Source organism: Amphiura filiformis, chromosome 17 (assembly GCF_039555335.1).
Source record: "Amphiura filiformis chromosome 17, Afil_fr2py, whole genome shotgun sequence".
Lineage (NCBI taxonomy): Eukaryota > Metazoa > Echinodermata > Ophiuroidea > Amphilepidida > Amphiuridae > Amphiura > Amphiura filiformis.
In genome coordinates, this window is record NC_092644.1 from 27,631,842 (window position 1) to 27,658,436 (window position 26,595).

A 26,595-nucleotide genomic window follows, 5' to 3' on the forward strand; every position below is an offset into this window, starting at 1 on the left:
TTTGAAGGTTTCAACTGTTTGGAGAATTACGGATATGATTTGGGAGATTATTCCAAGCTCTGTGGCCAGCCACTGAGAAGACCCTGTCTCCAGCACATTTATGTGTCCTAGGAACCTCAAGGTTCAAGTTGTGACAAGAACAGGTGATTACTGACCCAAGACGAGGTTTTTTTCACCACCAGACAGTTTTTCATGCATGGAACAGTGTCCATTCAGTGACTTATACACACACAGGAGAAGTTTGAACTTGACGCGGTCTTACCCAGTATATAAAGAGTCTTGAGAACTTTGTTAAATTCACTTTTCTCAATGTGTTTGAAATATTCTTGAATAGGTTCACTTGGTTTGTAGAAACTCATACTATAAATTTGATCTTGTCAAAACCAATTATATTTTACTGACCTGATTGTTTCGACCATATTGGGCGATGGTCAACTTCATGAACAGAGACGAGGGGGCTCATATCTTAGTCTCATATACGATCCACTTCTGCGCATTGGTTTGCTCTTTGTCGGTGTACAGAAGTTGGATCTGAAGATGGCCATCGCCTAAGATGGTCAAAACTGTCAGGTCTGTAAAATATAATTGCTATTGACAAGATGACATTTATAGTATGTGTTTGAAAATTGTTTGATGCAGTTAAAATTAAAAGTTTCTCTTTTAAAGCCTTAATGTACGATCTTTTTAAATTTTTAGAATTTTCTTTTCTTCTTCCAAAATGATAAAATAGTTAATATGCAATCATTATGAAAGTTCCCAATACATTTGAATGCGAAAAACATTGGAAATTTGCAAAGAAACAACATCATAAACTTGTTCACCTCTATCACTTGTAATATCTCGCACGTTTTGGATTAGGACGTCGAGTGCGGCCTCAAGAATTAGTCTCCTACGCAGCCAGTTTGTTTACCTTCCTGGACCAAAATTCACAGCCCAACAGATTTCTTTTGTTGGGTTCCAATTATTCGCCTGTACATAAACAAAACATACACACAGGATAACTTCAATACTCTACTCTAAACACATGTCAGTAAGCAAGCAGTTGTCCAACTGACACAACAGTAAAATGCACTGACACAGAACAGCTTCCGGGACCACATTCACAGACGAATGATTGGAACCCAACAAAAGAAATCTGTTGGGCTGTGAATTTTGGTCCAGGAAGGTGTTCCATGTCAGTGCATTTTGCTGTTGTGTCAGTTGGACAACTGCTTGATTACTGACATGTGTTTAGAGTAGAGTATTGAAGTAATCCTGTGTGCAATTTTTGTTCATTTTTATGGAGAGGATTTTAAGATATGACCTTGTGAAAAATTATAAGTTTCTTTTTGAGGCCAGTTTATTTACCTTAAAATAGACATGATCGATGCTGGATGCTGGGCAAAATGACAACACCAAAAACAGGATTAGAATAATCGATATGTTCCATCAGAGCCATTGATATTATCCATGTACACAACAATATCTGGGATATACAAAGCAATTTAATGAGCGGTAGAAATTTAAATGGTAGCTCAATTGATCAACAATAATTATACAGTTAGTCAATTGGAATGTTGCCAAAGACATTATAGATTATTCATTAGATTACAGAAGCAATTAGAGTAAAAGGGCACATTTTTACGCTAGATTTTTTACCATGCTTTTTGCATTCCAAGCAGGCACCGTGAAAATAACAAGGCGTGAATATATGTCTTTACATATAGGTCAATGTATACAGTATCTGTGATGTAAAGAAGCTTAGAATCACAAATTTAAAAAGAAGTAAAACAGTTCAATTGGCAAAAGGTAACAAATTATTTGTGCACAGTCTTCTCCTTTAACAGAATCAGTCTCACTCTGAATTAATGAGTTATTCCAGATGAAATGCATATACCCGCTATGGAAGACGGGGCCTTTATCTTCCACACAGGGTTTGTGAATTTCAAATGGGGCTACCTGACTGGGTGACTCCATTTGAAATCTACACCCCTTTTGTGAGTGATTAAGGTCATGTCTTCCATAGGGGGTGTGGATTTCAGCTGGAATGGTGTGAGTGCCAATCTGTAAGGACTTGGTTCTATTGATTAAATACCACTAATTATGTATTACACAGGTTTCAGTGGGAAAATGGCCAATTTCAGGTGAAATTTTCTCATATTCAGAACTCTCACAGTTAAATGCCACTAATATCAGGTGAAACTATATGATTTAGATGCCAAATGATCAAAAACTCAACATAGGTTGACCTGAGACTTTTCTTGTTTTAACGCACTGAACCGTAAACACCTTAAAATGGCAGTGCGCCCTCGAAGCTGAAAGTTACAATATGGTAGGGCGAATATTTACTAAAAACCGAAGCCGTGCGTATGAATTTTGGTACTATTACAACAAAAATGTTATATAATGAGAGAAAATATACCATTTTGAAGCATTTTAAAAATCCTGGCTATATAACTTGATCAATTTCAGCGATTTTAATGCAGTCTTTTCAGATGTCATGCAAACAAATAGTTACTCATCGTATTTCCATGTATCGCCCAGGCCTATTAGTGGTATGTAACCTAGCCCATATGCTTGTACACTCATAGAGAGAGGCTGTTGAATGTTTTGGGTCCAAAAACTCATACTCACAACTTGAGATCAACTTTTGAGCTATAGAGTGTTACGGAACTGTGTCATCAGGAGTGAGGCTAATTTGACTCAAAGTATCTGTTTGATCATGTTGATGACTCCTTTTGCACTTTTGAGGGTGCTACACTAATTTAAAGCCCCATTGAACTATGTGGCGACAAAGTCATGATTTGGCCTCGTTTTTAGGGTAATGTGCAATACTTGAGATATAAAGCGTACAATTTCATCATTAGCATAAAATAATCTGGTTTATCAAATTTGTAATTAAAGAACAGCTGAACGGAAATGTTCTTGTTCAGAGAGATGAGGAAATAAAACGAAACTACTGTCATCTTAAATCAATTTCAGTGGATTGTAGATGAGCTTATAACTCTTAGCCACAGTTTTAAAGTGAATAGAGAATGATCAATGCACACAGCTGGGACACTGAAGTTGAACGATACTTTTGTTTTTGTGACCCACTAACAATTGATCAGAATTCCGTCTCCCTATTTCGGGTAACAGATGGTGTTGCTACTTGTCCCAAAGCTGTACAGTCAAATGTAATTTATTATAACACCTCACTGGCTGGAACAACTTCCGTACCATAACCAAAAGTCAGCAAGATACAATAACAAATAACTCGTCTATGGAGTGGCGAGAAAGATGAAAAACAAAAAACTCCGGACTGACCCAATTTGTCTACTTGCTCATACCGGATGGCAATCCACAATGGGCTAGTCCATTTAAAATGCACACTCCCCATGTGGAAGATTTTGTAAATATCTTCCACAGGGGGAGTATGCATTTTAAATGGAATGAGCACATTAAGGCAGCTCCATTTAAAACTCACCCTCCTCTGTGGAAGATTCAGGTTGAATCTTTCTCAGAGGATGTACGAGCTGCCTAATGTGCTTATTCCATTTGAAATTCATACTCCCCCTGTGGAAGATATTTCCAAAATCTTCCACGGAGGGAGTTTGGATTTTAAATGGAATAGCCCAATGTTTTCTATGAAAATAACCTTATTTGCTTTCTTATGATTGAATGTAATTGGCCGTTGGGGTAATGATAGAATTTATCCTTGTCTAAAGACCACCTGTGCTCGTCTTTTTTTTATATTAACAAGTTTCAACTTGCCGGCCAGCCCATCAATTAAAGTAGTAGCCACTGATGCTGTTAGTTGAAATCTATCTGACATTGAGCGATCTTTCATTACTGAAGACGAAGAACAGTTCAGAATACTTTGTAGCTCTGTGCAGAGCCATTGCCATGGTGTGTGTGATGCTTCCCACACCCCCATGCCAATCTAATAAAAAAAGAGTCAATTTTTTCCAGTAAAAAACTATGAAAATCAGTCCTTTTTGGGGAAAATTCACAGAAGGTCCAATTTTTAGCTCCCAGAACCCCAAAATAAATCCTGGCTGCATGCCTGGCCTTGTGATATATTGGTCAGGATACACTGATCCCTATTGGTCCAGGCTGACTTTTTAAAAAAAAGATTGTCAAAATGTTTTTAAAATTATGAATAATTTCATGGTGGTGGTTAAGATATGTTCAACTCAACTATATATTGCAGTATACTGCTATTTTTAGTTAATACATTTTTTTTTTCATTTTTTGCCACAAAGTGGTACTCAAAAGGAATTTGAACTTAAATAAGAAGCCACTTGGGTGTTATGTGGTTATACACAAAAACTTAAAGGTGTTTTGGTGTATAAATCCATTGCCTTGTTTTACTAGACATAACAAAACTGTAGTATATAGCACCCATGTTATCTACTGAAGATAGCACACATGCTATCTTCAGTAGATAGCATCTGCTATCTTTGTTGCCTTCTTTTATACATGTAATGAAAGTGAACAATTTATTTTGTTGCTTGTGAGCAGAGTAGTTAACACTTTTTTCTTTACATTCACTTTTGATACCCTTTCATTAGCCTTGAAGTAACTCCAGGCCCGTGCGCAGGATTTCATTTGGGGGGGGTGCTGATTTTGAAAAAGTGGACTTTTTTTCCAATGGAGGGGGGCGATTTTGTAAAAAGTGGACTTTCTTCCCAAAATGTGGACCTTTTTTGTCCAAAAACCGTAAAAACCTGATTTTTTTGCTTGCTACGCTTCATAAATTCTTAAATTTTGGGACTTTTGTATACTTTTCCAAATTTGGGGGTGCGACGCACCCTCTGTCTGGGCCTGAGTAACTCTATTAATGTACTATGTGCTAAGATGACCATAGACAGTAGAAAGAGTCTGTCTGTGCTTGGTCTTAACCCTGAAATTATGGACACTTTTGGGCCTAATAACTGACAAATTGTTGGTCTTAAGTATATAAAAGTATATATATTCAGAATAGCAAATACTTGAATCCATCTGTGAGGTCAAATTTGGACAATTTTCGAAAAACATAACAATAGAATTTCTTCAGTAAAAACAATTTTATTAATTTTTAAAAACCAGATATAGATATAAATATCTTTGTTTTGTTGTTTTTTAATTTTTTTAAAATTTCATTTAATTTAAATTAATCTTCACCAACATTGGTTGAAATTTAGGTGAAAAACAGGCTTTTTTATGATTCAACCATTTTTGTTGAAAATTTCTCAAAGTTGATCTAGTTTTAAAAATCAATAATAATAAAAAAATTGTACTGAGAATTTTTTTGTTATGTTTCTGGAAAACATTTGGGAAAAAAAAAATATTTTCTCCAAACTAAGCATTTTTGCCCAAATTGGACCTCTCATTTGCCACTCTAAGTATGTACACTTTTATATAATTTAGACCATCAGTTTAGCAGTTATGGGGCCCAAAGTGTCCATAATTCCAGGGTTAAGACCAACCTTAACCCCATGATGAGAACTACCTGCCGATTGGCCAAAAAGAAGTTTTCATTATCAATTGGACCAATCAGCAACATTGTTAGAATAATTTTACCACGCAAAAAAAATTGGGGTGAATTATTTGCAAAACTCCATGCTGATTGGTGATTAAAATGAAAATATCATGTAATTGACCAATCAGAGGCAATGTTAGATCAGCAGGTATTGCTCAGTGGGTTAACTGAGGGATGGTGAAGAGACAGGTGCTGTGAGTTGTACTTTGTATTGGTCAGGAAACAGGTTATTAGACTAACAAATTGAGTTGCAGCTTGCCTCACAGCTGAGTCCTAGATATTACAGCGGCACTACAAATCTAATACACTCCTGATGGGGAGATAAGGTGCTGGAAAGGGGGTCAGGTCAGGAGTGACGGTGAACAAAATGCTAGGGGGGATATGGGAGAGAGAAATGAAGGAGGGTGGGGCAAGAGTGGAAGTTATTGAATATAATGCACTTGTGTGATCAGAGATAAGGTCAAAGAAGGGGTCAGGTCAGCAGTGATATAGAAATAAATGCTAGGGGCTAACGGAGATAGATATGAAAGAGGGTGGGTTGGGATGAATGTTATCAAATTTAATGCTCTTGTAATCAGAGATAAAGGTCAAGGAAGGGGTCAGGTCAGCAGTCGGAAACAGAGATTTAGGGAATTATTGGAGGAAGAAGTGAGGATGAGATGGACTTCCTGAAATTTAAGGTTCTCTTGGTTGAACATAATGTGTGTGGGAGTGTGAGTGAGAAGTGGTGAGGCCAGTGAAATGTATGATATGAGGTAAATAGGTGCCACAGCTACTACATGGGATATTCCAGTTGAAATCCATACACCCCCTGTGGAAAGCATGACCTTGCTCTCCTGCACACGGAGTGTGAATTTCAAATGGAGTCACCCATTTCAGGTAACTGTATTTGAAATCTATAATCCCTGTGTGGGAGATTAAGGTATTGCCTTTCATATAAAAATAAAACCCTGGACCTGGGTCATAGTGTTGACATTACTGTCTCATAGTGTTGACATCACTGTCTTAAAAAAGTCAAAAAGTAGGTAACAAAATTGCAAAGATACATTTCTAAGTGGTGTGTAGGCTTATGTTCCAAGTTCTGGCTGCCTTTTGGCTCTTTGCTATCTATGGTATGCATGCGTGGCAATGTATCTTTTTACATTTTGTCTTTCATGACTCGACTACTATGATATTTCTTTACAATAATTAAAGATTTTCTTGAATTGGTAATAAATTGCCCTTTGTATGTTGATAGTTTATCAGTTGTTAATTATGATATTGTTCTTATAGTGATGAAGTGTGAAATCAAACAGAAGCCATAAGGTGTGCGCTTAATAGTTGCATTAGTTGATTAATATAAAACTGCCTTTCCGTTTTGGATCTAATAATATATATATATCTATATATTTCTTTATTCAAAATTAGATGCAATCAGTGATGATATGTTAAGATGTAGAGAGATTTTCAAATGATGCTTTTACAATAATTATATGACTCTTCAAGATGTAGAGAATTTCTTCTTCCATTGGTTAGATTACACTTAGAAGATGAATTCTTGGGAATTTGAGATGATATCAAAATCAGATGGTTATCTGATAAAAAAAAGATTGAAAATAGTAAGTAGGAGGCTGTTATGACCTTTTCACTTGCACTTTTATTGGGCTGTTCCAGTTAAAATCCATACACCCCCTGTGGAAGACATGGCCTTCATCATGCACAAAGCCTAGGGAGTGTGAATTTCAAATTGGGTTATATGAATGAGTGACTGTGTTTGCAATCTATAACCCTTGGGTGGGAGATTAAGGTGATGTCTTCCACAGGGGGTGTATGGATTTCAACTGGAATGTCCATTGACAAGTGACCTTTATTGACCCATGGGGAGAGACGGTTACACAAAGAGAGATAGAAAGAGAGTGGGATAGTGGAAGAGATCGTTGTTTGTCAGGGTAGGTTGGGTCTCAGTTGGTGTGTAAAAAATCAAGTGATCCATGGTTTAACCCCATGAGAACTACCTGCCGCTTGGCTAAAAAGAAGTTTGCGAATCAATCGGACCAATCAGCAACATTGTTAGAAAAATTTCACCACGCAAAAAAATTGGGGTGAATTATTTGCAAAGCTCCATTATAATAGGTGATTAAAGTGAAGATATCATATAATTGACCAATCAGAGGCAATGTTAGATCGACAGGTAGTGCTCAGGGGGTTAATGGTGCTTAACTTTAGACATCCAAGGCATCAGTTAGTTGGTGCGCTTGTTTTCACCTACAAACGTGGACTTTGAGTCCACACTTATGTAGTGAAAAACCATAAACTGCGAAACGTGGACATCCACGGTCGTAGGACAGCGGCAGAGGGTGCTATACAGCATAACTTTGCATATGGGGTAGGGTCCTCTATGGTAGGTGTAATACCAGGACCACTGTTAGCGGTGAAATATCAAAGTAGTCCACGTTTGGATTATGATATGTCTGTGTGTGTGGGTCCACGGTTTCACTGTTAACAACCACACACACAATATGGGTCCACGGTTGTCGGTGAAGGCGTGTAGGGGGGTGTGTGTGCGTGCATAGGTTAACTACTAGCGTGTTTCTATTGAGTCCCCTGCATTTTACCGGTAAAACTAAAAAGGCGGATATTGCAAACAATGTAAAATTACATATAAGACCATGTTTCAGTTGTTGATGAAAGCAGTCAAGTTAGCTCAATCGTTAAGGCGTTCGACTATGGTGCGAGAGGTTGCGGGTTCGAACCCTGGCAGTGCCTAGTATGCTCTCGTGGAAATTCCCCTGGACAAGGAACTTACTGATAATTTGTCTCGTTGTAACCCGTACGAAACTCAGGAAGCTGATCCTGGTTGCGAAGGTTATTTGTGGAATGTCTAGGGTGTGTGCTCTTGAAGCAGCAAAGTCCCTGAATTGTTGTTTAATGGTTTGTGGAATGATGTGGGGCCGTAGTGGTCAGCGACAACCTGTAAAGTGTGCTGAGGCTTGTGGATCAACGTCTAGGCATTGTGCCTGTGCGTAGCACACTACAAATCACTGCACTTTTTTTATGCAGTTTCAAGTGTACAAAGTCCTCGTTCAGATAGGTCCAAGTTAAAGGTCTCCAGTTGAGAAACCACAAGTCCTTGTTTGTGCGTGAAAACAATTCTAGTTATGTGTGAGGGATTGTGAGTGTGTATGCTTGTTTGTTGTAAGAGAAAGACTGAATATGGACATTGTATATTATGTTACCAATTGAAATCACATTTGATATAAAAGTAAATATGTATAACTAGAGTTGTTTGACCATTTTCCAACATTTTCTTATCTCTGTTGATTTATTCAATCTCAAGAAGTAACACGAGCCATCTAATTTGTAAAATTTGAAATAACTTATCCCCAGGTGCATAAAATATTCCCAAGAAAAGTGGTCTTAAGCTTCGGCATGGGAAATTCAAAACCTGTGTTAACACTACAGATGTCAATGACAGGGGTACTGAGCCATTTTCACAGCTTTTAAAAGCTTTAAAAATAGCACTGTATCAATCATTTTTGTGAAGTATGTATGTTTGGTTGGAAGTGAATATGATATGTAAACAGTTGATTGTATCTAAGTGGTAGGTAGGCTTTTATGAAAGGTTTTATTATGGGGCGCTATTAAAATGCAAAAAAGTAAAAAATACTACACCTTTTGTTTTTAACTTATTTTATTTCAGCTGGCTACTTGAGATAGCTCAAATTATTTCATCACATGGGACTCAAGCTATCTTAAAGCAATAATGTGTGATTTGCATAAAGAATAGATTCCTATTTAAATGTTTGTTTTCACTGATCACATTATCCTCTTTTAATTTCGAGCCAAACAAATGAGGTATAACGAAGAAAATTGTGATTTCATTCCAGCGCCTACAATGTGTGTACTACGCTCGCGCTCGACGTGTGTACACATAAGCTGACATTCACGGAAGATGTTAGATGTTAGCAAGCAGTCGATCGATGAACTCTGAATAAAACCGGGTCGACCCGGTTTTAATATAAAAAGTTCAATTTTACTGTTATTAAAGCATTTCAGGCTTAGTCTTTTACGCAGTATTTTAGTACACCACTGGACATTATAATTATGCAAAAAGAAGAAATCCGAGTAAAATTGAGGGGCGTCGCTGTGAAGCAAATCACGCATTATGGCTTTAAGTAGATAGCACATCTGCTGTCTTCAGTATAGATGGCATTCATGTTACCTTCAGTATAGCACCCATGTTATCTTCAGTAGATAAAATACTATTTGTATAATAGCACCCATGCCATATTCAGTAAATAGCATTCATGCTATCTTCAGTAGTAGCACCTATGCTATCTTCAGCAGATAATACTTATACGCTATTTAGTAGATAGCACTTGTGTTATTGTCAGTAGATAGCATTCATACTATCTTCAGTATATAGCATTTGTACTATCTTCAGTAGATAGCACCCATGTTATCTTCAGTCATATCACCCATGTTATCTTCAGTATGTAGCACCCATGCTTTCTTCAGTAGATACCATTCATGCCATATACAGTAGATAGGATTTTTCATGCTATCTTCAGTAGAAAGCACATGTGTTATCTTCAGTATATAGCACTCATGCTATCTACTGAAGATAGCACACATTCTATCATCAGTAATCTTCAGTAGACAGTTCTTTGTGTTACTTTAAATAGAAAGCACATTTGACATCGTCACTTTAGATAGAACTTAGCCTGTCTTCATGTATCTTAATTATCAGTGCTTAGCTTCATTGAAACGTTATGAAGTTGAAGGAGTTGCCAAAAGCCATTAACTACTTGTCTATAATGAAAAACAGTAACAATCATATATGGATTAAAACAAATATTGATCAACTATTGTACAATATAAACATGCTACATCGCATCGCAATTTAGAATTTTACTGTTTAATACAAGGATAGTTTAATATCATTTTACCATCCATTGTGTTCAGCATTGATTAAATACAGGAACAAGTCCATGTGGATGCAAATTTAATGAAAATTGAGAAATATAATGAATGAATGATGAGTATTTGACTTGAATATGGATTGATTCATCTAGCGAATTACCAGGTGGAATATAGGACAATGGTCAAAGCTTAGATGTCGGGTAATAAAATGATTGCTAGATGCAATCAGTTTTTGTTTATTCATTCTAATGGAATCGGAATACAAGTTGTTAGGGGGATGGTTTAGTGGGTTGGATGGCAAACATAGCAATGGGCTATTCTCCATTTAAAATCCACTCTCCCCCTGTGGAAGATTTTGAAAATATCTTCCACAGGGGGAGTATGAATTTCAAATGGAATGAACACATTAGGCAGCTCCATTTGAAACTCGCTCTCCCTCAGTGAAAGATTCAGGTTGAATCTTTAGCAGAGGGTGTATGAAATTCAAATAGAGCTGCTAATATGTTCATTCCATTTGAAATTCAGCTTCTTTGTGGCTACTCTATAGTACCAGTGTAGCAACGGTCCAGGACCAGTGTGTCAATAGGCATGGACACATCGCACCTGTGACCCCTTTTTGTGAGTCTAAAATTCTTAATTCAGTCAGCACAAAAAACAAAATCTGTCTCTGACATCCCCTCCCATACCCTCACTATAGCTGCCTCATGGCTGCTATGTGACTATACTGTCTTTACTATAACTGTGCACCCAGCGTTCGAAATAGGGTCGGTCAGCCGGCCATTGGCCTGTAACTTTTTGGCCTGGCCGGTAACTGGCATATAGTTACCGGCCCAGCTGGTCGGTAACATTTTAAGGTCAAGCCCGGCTGGCCTGTAACTTTTTGAGGCATATTTCGAACACTGTGTGCACCCCTTGAATTTTCTGGCTCCACCACTTGTTTCCCAATAGTGGTTTTTTTAACTTAAAAAAAAATCCACATCCACATTAGGTTTACAGTATCTGAGAAGCTTCTAGACAAACTTTACTATTATTATTATTATTTGTTTTTCAACGATGTCCTTGTAAGAACATTGCATTGGTCTATGTTATCTCCCACATGTCTGTGCCAATGGTCTGTTTATAGCATCAAGCCTACGGCAAGATCATGTCTGCACGTATGTTGAGAGCAATGGAATAATTGACACATTTATGAAATATTGTATTAAAGCCATAAGGCAATGAACAACCAGTTTGACGGACGGACAGACCGTTAAAGTATAGTTGGTTGGACGGTCCTTTTTTTTGGGGGGGGGCGGGGGGAATTGGCAAGTGACTCTGAAATATCACCAAAATCTATAACAAAAAATGTATGTAGTCAAAATCAATTCAATTTGGCTAACAAATGGCTTATTACGTGAACAGCAAAAGCGAATTCCCAAAATGCAAAGTCTGGGTCAGACAGGCATGTAGAACAGGTTTGACTATACACTACTGGCGAAGTGGCGTCATAATCGGATTAACTACCATTGCAATAGATGAGTATAATCATAGATTGAATATAATGCCGCTCTTTTCAAGGATACTTATCTTACATGTGCGAGTGATCAGAATGATGCATAGGTTTAATGCATAGGTACCGTGTGAACGTTGTAATGCGGGGCAATATAGTCAAATTTGTATTCATCTATTGCTATGGTAGTTAATCCGATTAACTACGTCACTTCGGCAGTGTATTGACCCATGTTTAGCCAGTTTATTCTCAGCATGAAAACAATGCAACCTGTATGTACAAAGTAATAGGAATGTCATGCATTATGTTGCAAAGGATTCTGGGAAGAGTGAGATATCTTCTCTATGTGGAGGCACGGTTGCCAAAACATCAGCCCAAATCGCAGATCAAATAATTGAAAAGTCACCCAATATATTTTTTATCAACCATTGGTTTCTATGAGATAGGAAACTACCAGCCAATGTTGAGAAGTCACCCAATATTTTTCTTAACCGTCAATTGGTGTCTATAGGACAGGAAATTGTCGCGAGGAAAATCTTCAAAAGTCATCTTATTGACCTATTACATCGTGGGTTTGGCAACCCTATGTGGAGGATCATGGATTTGGGTTAGGAAATAATAAGTTACTCAAATTTTTATTTTATTTATGATCTCAAAATCCACCAGACTGGTTAAACATAAAGATAATAAAATAAGTTTGATAAATATCACCCAAGCTTTAATCGGGTGCATATCCAGCCTGGTAGTTCTGAGGTGGCAAAAAAATCCTGGTCTTCAAGTGGAAAAATTAGTTCAAGTTAGAAAGGAAAGGGGGTCCAAAGAAGACTGTACATTCCCTGAGTACACTAATGTGATATTTAGTCTGCACGATATACTCGTGCAATACACTTGTTTCATGTTCATTCACCTATGTAGGAATGACCTTGTGTACCCAAAATAGGGAAATGTTTTAGCATAACAAAAAGCAAGCCCTGAAATCCAGCATGAAAGCTACGGAGTGTAAACTTTCTCATTTACATAACAAGGAACAACTTGAATAAGGGTCAATGCCCTTTTGAACAAGTTAGTTACTCTCTGGTTTCTGATGATTTTCATCCTTACCATTCCAAATCTACCCAAATATATATTTCCAAATGGACAGGACAGTCCTCCTCTGCCACCATTGTGGGTTAATAGTAATAAAGTGTTTATCTTGCTTTCAAGGCCACAAGTATTAATATGAAATGTCTTTAAGTCAATGAATGCAGAGTGGAACATGATCTATTAATATTAAAAACTTGATATGCCTTTCTCTTTTGTTTGTTATTTCAGGGTATTTTAGGCTCAGGGTTTGCACTTAAGGTACAGCACAAGCAGCGTCAGAAGCACTTCAGTAGACAAATACCAGCTGCGGCAACACTTATACAGGTGGGTAACTACACAACAGGCAACACTTCAGGAATTCAAAGAAAACTGATCAATGTGTGTGCACTCATTGGTTGCAGGCATCTCCTTCAAATTGAAAAAAAAACCCATTCTATCGTAAGGTTTAGAATTAACATTCAAATTTATATGCATAATTTGTACAATTGTGCTTTAGTTACACAAGGGTAACTTTTGAAATGGGTTGCAATATTTCTTAGCAATATGAATGTGATATACTCCAAACGTGAACTAAAAACCAATAAAACCAGGTTGTGAGGATATGTCATCGTACCACTCAAGTGACGCTCAAGGCGAGTCTGGTGTTGTATAATAGCAGAAATTACTGCATCTGGCTCCACAGTTGTGTGTGGGAAAGTGTTGTAGTGCAATGAATAGGAAACAGCTAACTGGTCCCATTGCCCCATTTAATGTTAAAAACCCTGACGTTTTCCTTTGGGTGCCTTGTTGCAGGTAACATTAATTGAAGAGTATACTGCAAATTGTCATATATCTAAAGGCTGCTGTGCATATTTTCATGTTAACTCTGTCCACGTGGGTGCTGACGGCAGTCGACCAGTTTTAAAAAAATTCAAAATTCAAAATTTCAGAACTTCCCAAAAATATTTTTAAATTTGGGCTGAAAATCTGGCTTTTTTATGATTTTTATGATTTTTGGTGCAAATTTCTCGAAGTTGGTCGAAATTGAAAAAAATGAAAAAAACGGCTCCTAGATATTTTTATTTAGTTTTTAAAAATTAATTAAAAAAAAATTTGGCCCAAGAATTTTTTTTGTTACGTTGCACTGAAAAAGAAGTGGCCCAAAACGTTATATTTTGGGATTTCGGACCAAAAATGGCAGCTGTGTTCATTCAAATGATATTTCTACTATAATAGAGTCTAATCTTTTTGGGAGCAACACTCGGTTGTCTTACGTCTTATGCCTGGGAATATGTCCATTCCGAATTATTGAATCTTGGGGTATAACATAGCACTTCCTACTTCAGAATAGAGTAAACCAAATCTGTCTTTGTCATCTTTCCTAACATAGCAATTGCATTTCATTTTGCATTCTTAACAGTGTGCTTGGCGGTTATATGCTTCACAACCATCTTTTAATTCAGAAGCCACATGGAAAATATACCTCGCGCCTATAGAGGACCCAAACACAGCCCCAGCCAATACAAACCCTCCGGGCAGAAGCTCTCCAGCTCTATTCCACAAAGCAAGCTTTCTTAAATTAAAACGCAAGGATTCCAAGTTAAAAGATGCCATCGTACAGTCTACTATGTTAGAACTTGATGAAAAGCCTTTGACGTCCCCTAAAGGAATAAAAGGGGCAATTCCAGATGCAAAGGCAGGCGGAGATGTTGTGCATTATGGGGAGGAACCTACTGCAGGTAAGTATGATGATGTCACATGCACATCACATGTGTGCATTACATGAACGATCAGCCTCCATGAATATGCGAGAATTCACAGCATACAAAGCATGGGAACTTAAAACCACTGTCATTGCTACCAAACTCGAGAAGTAAAATGAAGTGTACACCCTTGTCTGAGATTAGCTGCTATGTAATTTGCTGTTGCCAGCTCATTGACAGGTCAACATCACTCTGCCCATATTAACCCTAACATTGTCAAATCTTACAAAGTGAAGCCACGTGGGCATGCACACATCCCACTTGATGCGTTGACGCAATCACCTTGGCTGGGCCAGCGAAACACCTGTGGCTACCTGATGACGATCCCGTGCTTGGCACCCGAGGGGTCGGGGATTCAAATCACCAAGGGAAATAAACAACTTCTCTGTTCATCTTCTCTCTTTAATAAAAACTTCCTTCTTTCCTTTCCAAGCACTAAAAAGCTCTTTCAGCGTTGGGGTCAATAAGAGTCTGATGGTGTACATGCAGATATACCTCAGAGAAAAAGGACTTTATGAAAGACATTTTAAAAACTTTCCACATTGTAATAAATCTACCATCCAGGTAATCCCAATAGAAGACGTAGTCGATGGCTGTAATTCATGCCCCACCAGACCTAGCCTACCCAACCACAGATCATCCGATGTAGTGCCCCCTATTGATATGCAAGAGCAGGACTCAGATAACTGCAGTGTGGCCTTTGTACATGAACCAATAACAAGGTAATTATTACAATAGCTGCTACTTTTTCTTATACTTCCATTTTTTTTACTGATTAGGGCTAATTATTGGGGACACTATCAGATTCCTATTGCGGCCGCCTGCACAGGTACTTGGCTGGTACTATGCAGTACCAGGGAAGTAACTGGTGCATTACCACTGCTGGTGGGTCCTGTGCAGTAGCAGCAGCATTGGTACTGTGTAGGTACTATGTGTGTACCTATCAGGTACCTTTGCGTTGATGTACCTGTGCAGGCAGCTGCAATAGGAATAATCTTGTAGCGTATGTTTTTTTGTTTTGGCAAAAATTACGTTCTGCGCTGCAAAATTTTGGTTGGTTGTCTGCCGTAATTGTCAGTTTTCCGCTGCTATTTTCCGTTTCAATGATTAAGTTTTGTTTTCTGGACATCTTTGCCATCATGCAACAGTGATAAACTTTTTTAGTTAAGGCCACCAACATCTGCCCTATAGAGTACCGAAGTGATGACGTCACAGAAAACTTTTTTTGCATTTCAGCGTTTTCACTACCATGTATCGGTGGGGCATGATGAAAAACATCCACAGTCCAAATTTGGTGGGAATCGGATCATGGGGGCCCGAGATATGGCCACATGAATACCTAATTAGCCCCATGAAATAAATTGGCCTGGTTCCAGTTATGAACCAGGCCAATTTACACTGATTTCAATGGGGCTAATAGGGTATTCATGCGCCATATCTCGGCCCTCATGATCCGATTCCCACCAAATTTGGACTGTGGATGTTTTTCATCATGTTAAACTGAAATATGGTCATGAAAATGCTGAAATTCAAAAAAGAAAATTTTATGACGTCACACTTCAGTACCCTATTATATGCTGTCTATGAATTGACACCCTACTACAAGGTAATTTGTGAAAATGCATTAGTACACTATTTTCTTTTTATTTTGGCAGTTATATTTTCATATATCTCAAAAAATGGATATATCTGTTTTTGCATTTAAACTCTCCAAATGCACTCAGGTTTTGGAAATTAGCTGCATTCTTAAGTGCATAATTAATTTTTGGACTAGTTGAGACACCTTATTCTGGGTGTTCTCAACACTTTTGTCCACATTTGAAATACTAGTTTCGTTTCAGTGTTGATGAAATATGTAATTCTTTAAGACATGAAATGTAGGATACATAATACCGTAGTCTGCTTTGTAAATATGTTCATTTGTTACAATTTTTAAGTTTTCTTGTTGTTATGTTTAAATTGTTTGTAATGTTTTAGTAATAATCAGTTACATTTGTTTATAAGTATGTTATTTAACATTAGAAACTGATCTCATAAGTATGGATTGTTGGAGGGTAAATCCCATTATCTTCAAATCAGAAAATTAATTCTTCATTTGATTTATAAATCATAAAAAGAATACTTATTTTAACAGATTTATATCAAGCCTGTCAAATAAATTCATTTTAGGTGAACATTTTTTAAATTCTAAAATAATTAAAATTCAGAATTTTGTGCTTGAAATTGATTAAAAATCAATGATATTGATTAAAATCAATGCTATTGTACATTGTTTCAGTGATATTGATATAGAGTCCACCTATGTCCTTTTATACGGATCAGAAAGGTTAGTTCAATACTTAGATATCAGTGAATTTAGTATTTTGTTGCATTTTTTTTTCTTTCAAAATTTAATTGCAATATGAGCACCGGCCTATAAACAATATCAGTGGTATTTAAGAGAAAGCTGGTCTTGCTGATTATTAGAATCAATTCACTTTCAGAAAGCTTATTTATGCTGCAATACAGTGAGATATGGTGAGAAATAGAAGTTCCCATCTTATATTCTCATTCGTGTACAGTTACATATTTTTTCTAGACGAAAATAAATCTACTGTCTTAGAACTTCTCTGTATTCAAACACATATGTCACACATGTAATCAGAGTCTTAGCTAGGATTTTTCAATAAAAATCCCTGTTCAAGCTTTGACCCTGAAAAAATAAACCGACCTCTGCACCTTCTGGGGGGGGGGGTCATATTCAGGGATACTGCTATAGCCATGATTTATTAGTCTGGTCTTTTTGTAAGTTCACAAAACTTATTCAAGCATTATTTTTAGAATTTAGCATCTGACATTAATCTTGCCTGTCCCAAGAACAAACTACCCATCCAATATGACGGGTGGACGGGATGGTTAACACTGGGCTCGTAATCCCATACTTCATAAACGTCAGGTTTTTTTTTCCTTCCTACAACTGGGACACAGGCGATACCCAGGATCAAGTTAGCCTTTACAAGCGTAACATGCACCAGTGGCGTGTCCAGGGGGGCTGTGGGGACTAAAGCCCCAGCACTTTGTTAAAAATCATGTAAAATCGCATAACTCTGAAAGCCCCTCTGAGCCCACCTGCAGGAAAAGATCCTGGACACACCGGTGTGCACTGAACAAGGAAGTTTCTTTTTGCATATCATAGAAATGCTTAAAGCGGAGGGATAGGCCTACATAACCAGTCAACAATGCTGTAAATACTAGAAATTTTATTAGCCGATTTAAAAGTGCCGCCGTTGTCTTAAATACCACTGATATTACTATGAAATATCTCACCTTTTTGTTCTGCAAGTGTTTAGTGCTGTCTTGTTTGAATGTGAACAGGGTGGACCTTTGACCTCTGTATCACATGCATATATAAGCACATGTGTATTCTGTGACTATCACATGGGTATCACATGAATGCTCCATGATTATCATATGGGTACCTCATGGGATATCACATGTGATGATGATCACATGGGTGCCACATGGGTATTCTGTGATTATCACATGTTGTGTCACATGGGTATCACATGCTTTTATACTGATGAAGCATACTGCACCAAGTTTTGTTTCTAATGTCAATTTGTCTTCCTATTTCGGTTGATAAAGTGCATGGACCATAACCGGAACATTCAGTACTGCCGATTTTAATCTTGCCGTCTGCATTTGTTGAAAAAGTTTACAAAAATACTGTCATATAGTTTGTCTAAATAGTAAACTTCCAAACATGATCTAATTACTCAGTAAGTTAACTAATATTGCCCATGTTACTTATTAAGTCGTCCCTTCTAAAAAGCCTATATGGAAGATTTCGAAGTTGAGTTGATCAACATACCTGTTAAAATAGGTCAAGTGGAAATGAATAAATCTCACATACCTTTGGGTGTTTGATTAAACCGTTAAGAAATTAAAAAATGTGCTACATTTGTCAGATTATTGGAGGAAAAATGATGAAAATTTTGACTTTGATTACGGGAGATTGCCCTGGAGGTGATCAGGTGTTAGAGCTCACTATTTCCGATATTTCCGATTAATTGACTTTCATAAATAGGATAAAAACTGTCAATTCAGGATTGCAGATGGGACATGTAGGTACTGAATGTTCGGTGCAAATTTACGATCCAAAAACCGCATGGAATCATTTCTTGATACTTTCGTTTTTCTCTTCTTTCTATCTATCTATATATCTATCTATCTATCGATAGTATGCATGTGATACAACCAAAGCGAACCTAACCGCGTCACATTTTTTCAAGTTGGGCTGTTCCAGTTGTAATTCATACACCCCCTATGGAAGACATGACCTTAATCTCCCACACAGGGAGTGTGAATTTCAAATGGGGCTACCTGAATGGGTGACTCCATTTGAAATTTACACTCCCTGTGTGGAAGATTAAGGTCATGTCTTCCATAGGGGGTGTATGGATTTCAACTGGAACAGCATGTCGTTATCTGATCTTGCAAAACACAAATAGTGCTGTATTTCTTAGTCTGATATTTTTTTACGAGTAGACCATCGCACCCCACAAAATTAAATATTTTCCGCCCCCTCTCACCAAATTTATTCTTGTTACGGAACAGCAGGCATGATTTGATCTAATTGATGTTTCTCTAATATATAAATAGGCATGATAAAATGTATGAAATGACTTTTGTTTATTTACTAAATTGATACTTATTAATCATTTGCACACTCGCATGGTAGGGTAAGAAATTGAACAAGCAACATTTTGAACATGTTGTACCAAATAAGTTTTTGCACATATTTTTCGTGTGTGATGGAAGAATGGCTGGACTGGACATTGTTATTTAGACAAGCGACTGTGTTCCAATACTGGGGATGATATCCTGTCCCGGGGGGGGGGTACTCAAGTTTGGTTTTGGTAGGGACGTGCTGCTGAGAATTTGAAAGTGGACCCATAAATATACCAATTTTTCAAGAAATTTGGACCCATTGATATACCAAAACTCAAAATTTTCGGCCGAATTTAACCCAAATTGTCTTAGTTTTTACAAATTTTCCCAAAATTTTGCTAGATTAAGGAAAAATTGGGCTATTTTCCGAAAAAATTGAGAAAACTTTGAAAAAAAGGACCCATTCATATACCAAAATAGGCTTTGAAAATGGGGTCATTGATATACCTAGAGGCTGAAAATGCTACCCATATTTGCGGCACGTCCCGGCATGTCATTTGTACTGAGTACCCCCCCGGGTATCCTGTAAGCAGTATTACAACAAAATGATGTCATGTGACCGCTCTGACAAAACCAGGAACAAGTCACATTTTTTGACATTTCATGATTTGAATGAAAATGTAAGCACGAGACAATAAGCTTTAAAATTGTACAAAAATTATGTAAATAGCAACAATACTTTTCAAGATATGGATTAGTTTGTAAATGACACCATAATATTTTTGCCAAATTGCTATTCTCAGTAATGGGCCAATTAGATTCCAGCCTTACACAGGTTTGAATAGGAATTATCATAGTTCAACTTTATTTATTGATTTGATAAACCTCTTTTTAATAAGTTCTTTCAATGATTTGAAAGTTCACTTAGTTCCACAATCAAATACCATGAAATTAAAAATACCAAAATTTGATGTTTTTTTATGGGAATATCATCTTTGAAGGCCTATAACTCAAAAACATGTCTGGCGACTTGTTCCGGGTTTTGTTGGAGCTGGGAACATATGTTGAACAGTAATATGATTTATGTAACTGTTGTTGGAAAAAAGCACCCCTTAAGGGTGTAGTCCATTTAGTATGATTATCAAAAATCAACAAAAATAACATATTATTATATAAAGAATTGTTTTTATTGTTAACAGGCAAAACAAGAGTCAACCAAGTTTATTTTTTGTTTGTTTGTGTTACCATTCAATGTTTTCTCCACTCAAGTGTTTCTATGGCATTTTGTGTCATCAATTTTCCTGCTCCTTCAATTCATCAAGTCCTAAGATACTTTTGTTATGATTTTTTTTCTGATATATATTGCGGTACTTTTGTTTTACTCCTCCCTTATATAGCACGTCAAATAATGGAGACACATATGAAAAAACAATAAAAGACAGGTAACAGGCCCAGTTTGGGAGTGTGTGTAAGAAAACGTGGTGATGGATTTATTTTTCTTCTTTTAATTCACTAGATTCATTTTAATTCTAGTTATATCATACCATTGTTTGGTGGATATTTTATTGTTTGTTTCCCTTTATCTACTTGGGTGTTTCGATGTTCTACAAGTTGTAATAATATTAATAAATTTACGTATTAATGTCTTTTATTCTGTTCTTGTTAACTCAGAAATAAAATCTGGATGTGGATTTTTTTTAAAACTTTTTAAATAAAGTTGATATCAGAATTTATATCACAAAATGGTCACACTTGGTGTGAGATAAATGTGAGCAGGTATTAATTGACTCAGGCCATGATTTCAAAGTTTTCTGAGAGAAATTTTTGCATTGCATAACGGGCAATGTTGTGATCTCCTGCATCCTTTCAAGCCGTTAAAAAACATAATCTTCATTAAGATTGATTTATTATGTTTTTATCACATCAGGTGCATATATTATGTGACCGTCCAACACAGATGAGCTGTAGGCCTATAAGTCAGCATTGGCACTTTTTGAGATATATCAGACAGGCAAATTATCCTCAAAATAAGCATTACAATGATATATTGTACAGGGTGTCCCTGAAAGAGTTGTATCGTCTGGAACTTAATTTTCTGAGTATTTTAAGGCATAAACCATACATAAGTAAATAACTGATGTGGTTGAGGAATATATCAGCTATCACATACTTTTTGAATTTTGACAATAGACTGCTCAATTTTTGAAATAAAAGAATTTTACAAAACTACCTCATTTTCCATGCATTCCACGGAGTCAAATATCTATCAACGAGGTCTCATGCGCTGATGTTGCGCAGTGATTAGCACTCCGAATACAGATCATTGGTTGATATTTGAATCCGTGGAAAGGTTTGAAAATGAGGGAGTTTCATAAAATTCTTATATTTTAAGAACGGTGTGGTCAATTGTCCAAATTCAAAAAGTATATGATAGCTGATTTTTTTCCTCTACCACGCCAGTTATTTAGTTATGTTTAACTGTGGCGTTAAAATACCCAAACAATTAAGTTTATGACGATACAGTTCTTTCAGGGACACCCTGTATGTATATCTCAAAACTATTTCGGCTGACATTACAGCCCTTTATGGAGGTTAGTCACATAATGCCTGGAAATTAGTGACCATGTCAAGTTTTTGCTCACACTTTTTCCTTTAACTTATGTATGTTGGCAGATGAAAGGGAATTCATTCTTAATTTATCCTGATTTAAAAATAAGGATGAATATCTACAATTGCAGCATTTATAGGTTAATGATTTTTTTTTTTCATCATACGTTTTATCATAATTGATTGACTCTTGTAATTTTTGAATGGACCAACAGAATTCATTAAGGAAACCTCCTGCTTCTCGAACCTTAAGAGCATATCATACTAGCAATCGAAGCGTGCAATTAAAAAAATGGCAGCGTCAAAAATCGCAAGTGATCAAACACTGGTAGCGTTTTCACAGTCACTACCAGCGTTATGCCACTGGTAGCAACGTGGCGACAAAGTTACTTAAAGTCAACTGGTTACGATTTGATGCTAGGGACATATCGATCAGTTGTTGGCAATTTTCCAATAAGCAACAAAAGTTACGTCACAAAAAAACGCTACGCTCTTAGCTATTGCCTAGCATGATATGTCCTTAACAGTTAATTTCTCCTGAAGTACAAAGTTGTTGCCAACATTATTTTTGATATTTAACATGGTAAAAAGTGCAAAAGTGCCCCTTCATTTAATTCAATTTTACTCTTGTTGTTTGAAGTCATTAATAAATTATGTGAATTCATTTACGACTAACCTATATGAACTATAGTCTGTCTCATCTTAAGTTGAGAGTAACGACATGTTGGATTTTTGCAGTGGCAGATTTGAATCAATACATTTACGTGGTTGCGTCGCCAGCGTATATGGACAAATCGCACTTGTATGTGTATAAACCCCGCTGGAATCTGCCACTACAAACATCCAACATGGGATTATTCTCAACTTGAGACAAGACAGACTATATAAATACAATTAACTCATTTTACTCTCATTGTTTGTTCTTCATCTGCACAAGTTTGATACTAACGATTTCATGTATGATGATGAGATGCTTTATTATTAACATAGCTAGAATGATTCATTTAATATGGTTTTTGGATGAGACTAAACATACAACTACCTTAGCATGTGCATCTAAATCCAAAACCGCTAACATTCAACTATCATCTATTTATTTCATACACCCACCAGCTCCATGTGAGTGAGAGGGGTGTTGAGGGATCAGCACACACAATGTTGATGGGGCACTACGAACTTACACACTATACTGCTGTATCTAAATACTCGACAGCTTTGTAAGGTCAAACTTTTCACTGTGAGGTTACCACGCTGGCGCGGAAGCTGGTTTGTGTGACCTTTATGCTAAGTCAGTGACCCGTGTTCACTCATGCTGCCCTGCACTTCCTGCCGTGAATCAAATCATCCTCCAGACACGCTCCATAAGATATGCTAATGCATGGAGTACAAAGAATTACTTTGATCAATACCAGTTAAACAGGTGATTGGTATTGTACTCCATGCATTTGCATATTATCTGGAGCGTGGCTGGAGGATGATTTGTCCGAGTAAAAATAAAAACATGTTTCTCGTCCGGGTTTAAAAAAGGAGAAAGAGGGGCTTGAGGCCCTTTTTTATTTTATTGTTCTGGTAGGTACGCCCCCACTAGTGATCCAGAATTGTTTCTTGCATATTAGCAAGGCTATAGAAAACATCTCAACTTCCAAGACATCTTTCTTCAAAAGTTTTGACTGAATTTAAAAAAACTGAAAATAAATTTGAAGCGGCCTCAAAAAAGGAAGCGGAAGGGGACGAGAAACATGTTTTATTTTTATTCGGCCTTATGATATTCCGTGCAGTAGAAACGGGAAAATCCGAAATATTACTTAAATTTGGTCCAACTTTGGCCTAAATGTAACACAAAAATCGAAAATGTAACACGTTAAAACTAGCACAGTGTTATACTGTGTAGTTTTCCGATGATGCAAAAAATCAAAGTATTCATCGAAAAAATCCAAGAAATTGTGAATCTTGCGCTGAAATTTATACATCAACATGTTTCAGAATTGTCAACTTGCCTAAAAATTCCGTTGATCAAAAACATGTGCCCTGAAAAATGTCATTATTTTCCTTATCTCTTCACCGATTTTCAAGGTTTAAAAAACTTCGTGTAGATTGCCATTTTGTCTAAATGGGAGTAGAAAGGTGTCAGATTCAAAACATTATTCAACCCTCAAAGACCTTTCTAAAATCCCGTGCGAACACACGAAGATTAAAAGTTCGGCTGGTCATTCGCAAACATCGGCAGAAACTCGATGAGTCGACTGTGATTGGTCAAGCGGCTGGAGCATGCGCGAGTAATTTAACAAGCATTTGGATACAGTAATATTTGTAGTGTGGGGTGAAACCTAACACAACTATCTCTCAAGTGGAACTGGCGGGTGTATCCAGTAAATAGATAATAACCCTAAACTGCCACTTAAAGAATGTGTTTTTAAGTTCCCTTTAAACTTTTGAAATCTGAAAGTGAATGCTTAATCATAGATTATCTAGTTGTTCAATTTCAATATCTTGTTAATGAAAGCTAAACAATGCCAACATTTAGAGCAACACTAGCGATCGCTGTTCAACGACCTGAGACTGTCTGCAAAAATGTAGATTTTATTATTGTTTTTAAATAATATATTAGGTTTATGCTAGCATTTCTTGTGAATGAAACTAGGTTGCCTGTTCAACTTTCTTTTAATCTGATACAGAGCAAGAGTTGTTTTTTTTAAATCAGGAAATGATTCACTCATTATTAACAAATAGCATGCAACAACAACAATTCTTCAATTGATTCTGAAAACACATGAATAAGTGTAAAGATGTAGGAACTTATTTGCATTACAAATATTGTGTGATTGAATCAATATGGGAAAATATTGCGATATATTTTCTATCAAATCAACTTTTATTTCAAATGAAACAAAAATGACTTCATCTTATCCAGGCACTTGGTAGGGTCTATTTAAATCACATGCTAGTCATCGATATATTCGCCTATTGCACGGTTCCACCATATGCGTGGAGAGCCTCGAACTGGCAACAGACATGAAAGGAAGAATTACGTAACTTTACGCAATGTTATATGACTGGTTCAATTCCCATTCATGCATGCTACCAAATCGAGGCTCTCCTCACATATGGCGGAACCGTGCAATGGGTGAAGAGCAACAAAAAACCCACATACTAAGAAGGGGCTCAAGGTGAGGGATGCTGGGGGTATGGAAAGCCTAAAGCTCAGGACCTGCTATACCACGAAAAGAGCTTTAAGTCGCAAGTTTGTTGTTTTGATACGTCCTGACTGCTGCGTTGGTGTTCTTTGTTTCACACGCACCTGTTTAAGCCAATAGTATGTCTGTATGACCTTTGTGAATGGGGGCATAATGGGCCATTCACAAAGGACATTCTCTAGGCTTGTACATGTGCTTGGCAAACAAAGAACATCAACACAGCAGCCAGGATGTCGCGAAACTACCAACTTGCGACTTTACGCTCATTTCGCTGTACCAGGTCACATATTATTAGATATTCCCTGGGATATTCATCCAAATTGATATCAACTTTTCCACAACTTCAATGGCGTTTACTGTGTTGAAACAATCATTATTAATGTTAAAAAAACATCATGGGATATAAAAGTAAATTAAATTAAACTTCAACACTACTTGTTTATTTTAAGCTTACGGGAGCGCTTTAGAGAACTTCCTGTCGTCAGCCGATGTTGTTGGCTCTGATGTATTTCTTGGAAACGGCTAGAGACCAACCTGTTCATGTGATATCACACTGGATGACGTCACAGAAGTTCCCAAGAAATACATCAGAGCCATCAACATCGGCTGACGACGAGGAAGTTCCTCGAAAGCACTCCCGGTAAGCGAAAATAAACAAGTAGTGTTGAAGTTTAATTTAATTTACTTTCATTTTATTACCACTACGTATGAATCTGCAATTCTATATCATGGGATATATTTGAAACTAAATAGCATTTGTACTAGATCTACAAGAAACATTACGACCAATTATTTTAAAAACACCTGATTCACTGCAGATAACAATAAAGTATAGTATCCATCACAGCCAGTTTGATTCGTTCCGTTCACTCCACACAAGCAGTCTGCCGACGACAACAAATAAGCCATTTTTGATTGGCTGGCGGCTGAGGAGACTAAGTAGAGTATTGTAAAATCATTATCAACTCTGGCTTTGATTTTGTGACATATGTTGATTACAATTTTGCCAACTATTTGTTTTAAACTCAAATACATGTCAATCAAGCTTGCCAGAGAGTTACTACCTTTAATTATTAATAACGTTTTTTATCTTACCCTAATCTTGGTGTTATGTTGAACTAATTTTTATGTACTTTTAACGTAAATGCTGTTTTATTGTGCTTTATCTATTATTGCAACTATTACGTGGATCAAAGGGTTCTCCAGCTTTTTCCCTGCTCAAAACTTTTTGTGAGAGAAATAACTCATGAATCTTATTGACACTTTGCACGGTCATCTCACAATGAGGTTCTTACCCCAAAATGTGTGTTGAGTGTGTGTACGCATTTCGTACACATACTTAATTACAGTGTACACTTTGCAAAAGCCTTCTGACGTATTGCCAGAAAAGTGTGAAAAATAAAAACACACTTTTAGCGCATGCATTTGCAGAGAGAACCTGATTTT

General features: G+C 36.8%; 1 protein-coding gene across 1 annotated transcript in view; it reads left to right on the forward strand.

Annotated features, from left to right (window-relative positions):
* LOC140137557 (potassium voltage-gated channel subfamily KQT member 1-like) overlaps positions 1-26,595 on the forward strand; it is a 476,223-nt gene that overhangs the window by 418,979 nt on the left and 30,649 nt on the right. Inside the window, exons 8-11 of the mRNA XM_072159271.1 lie at positions 13,185-13,280; positions 14,356-14,674; positions 15,263-15,293; positions 15,334-15,420. Of these exons, the coding sequence (XP_072015372.1) occupies positions 13,185-13,280; positions 14,356-14,674; positions 15,263-15,293; positions 15,334-15,420 (533 nt within the window). The remainder of the gene's footprint in view (positions 1-13,184; positions 13,281-14,355; positions 14,675-15,262; positions 15,294-15,333; positions 15,421-26,595) is intronic.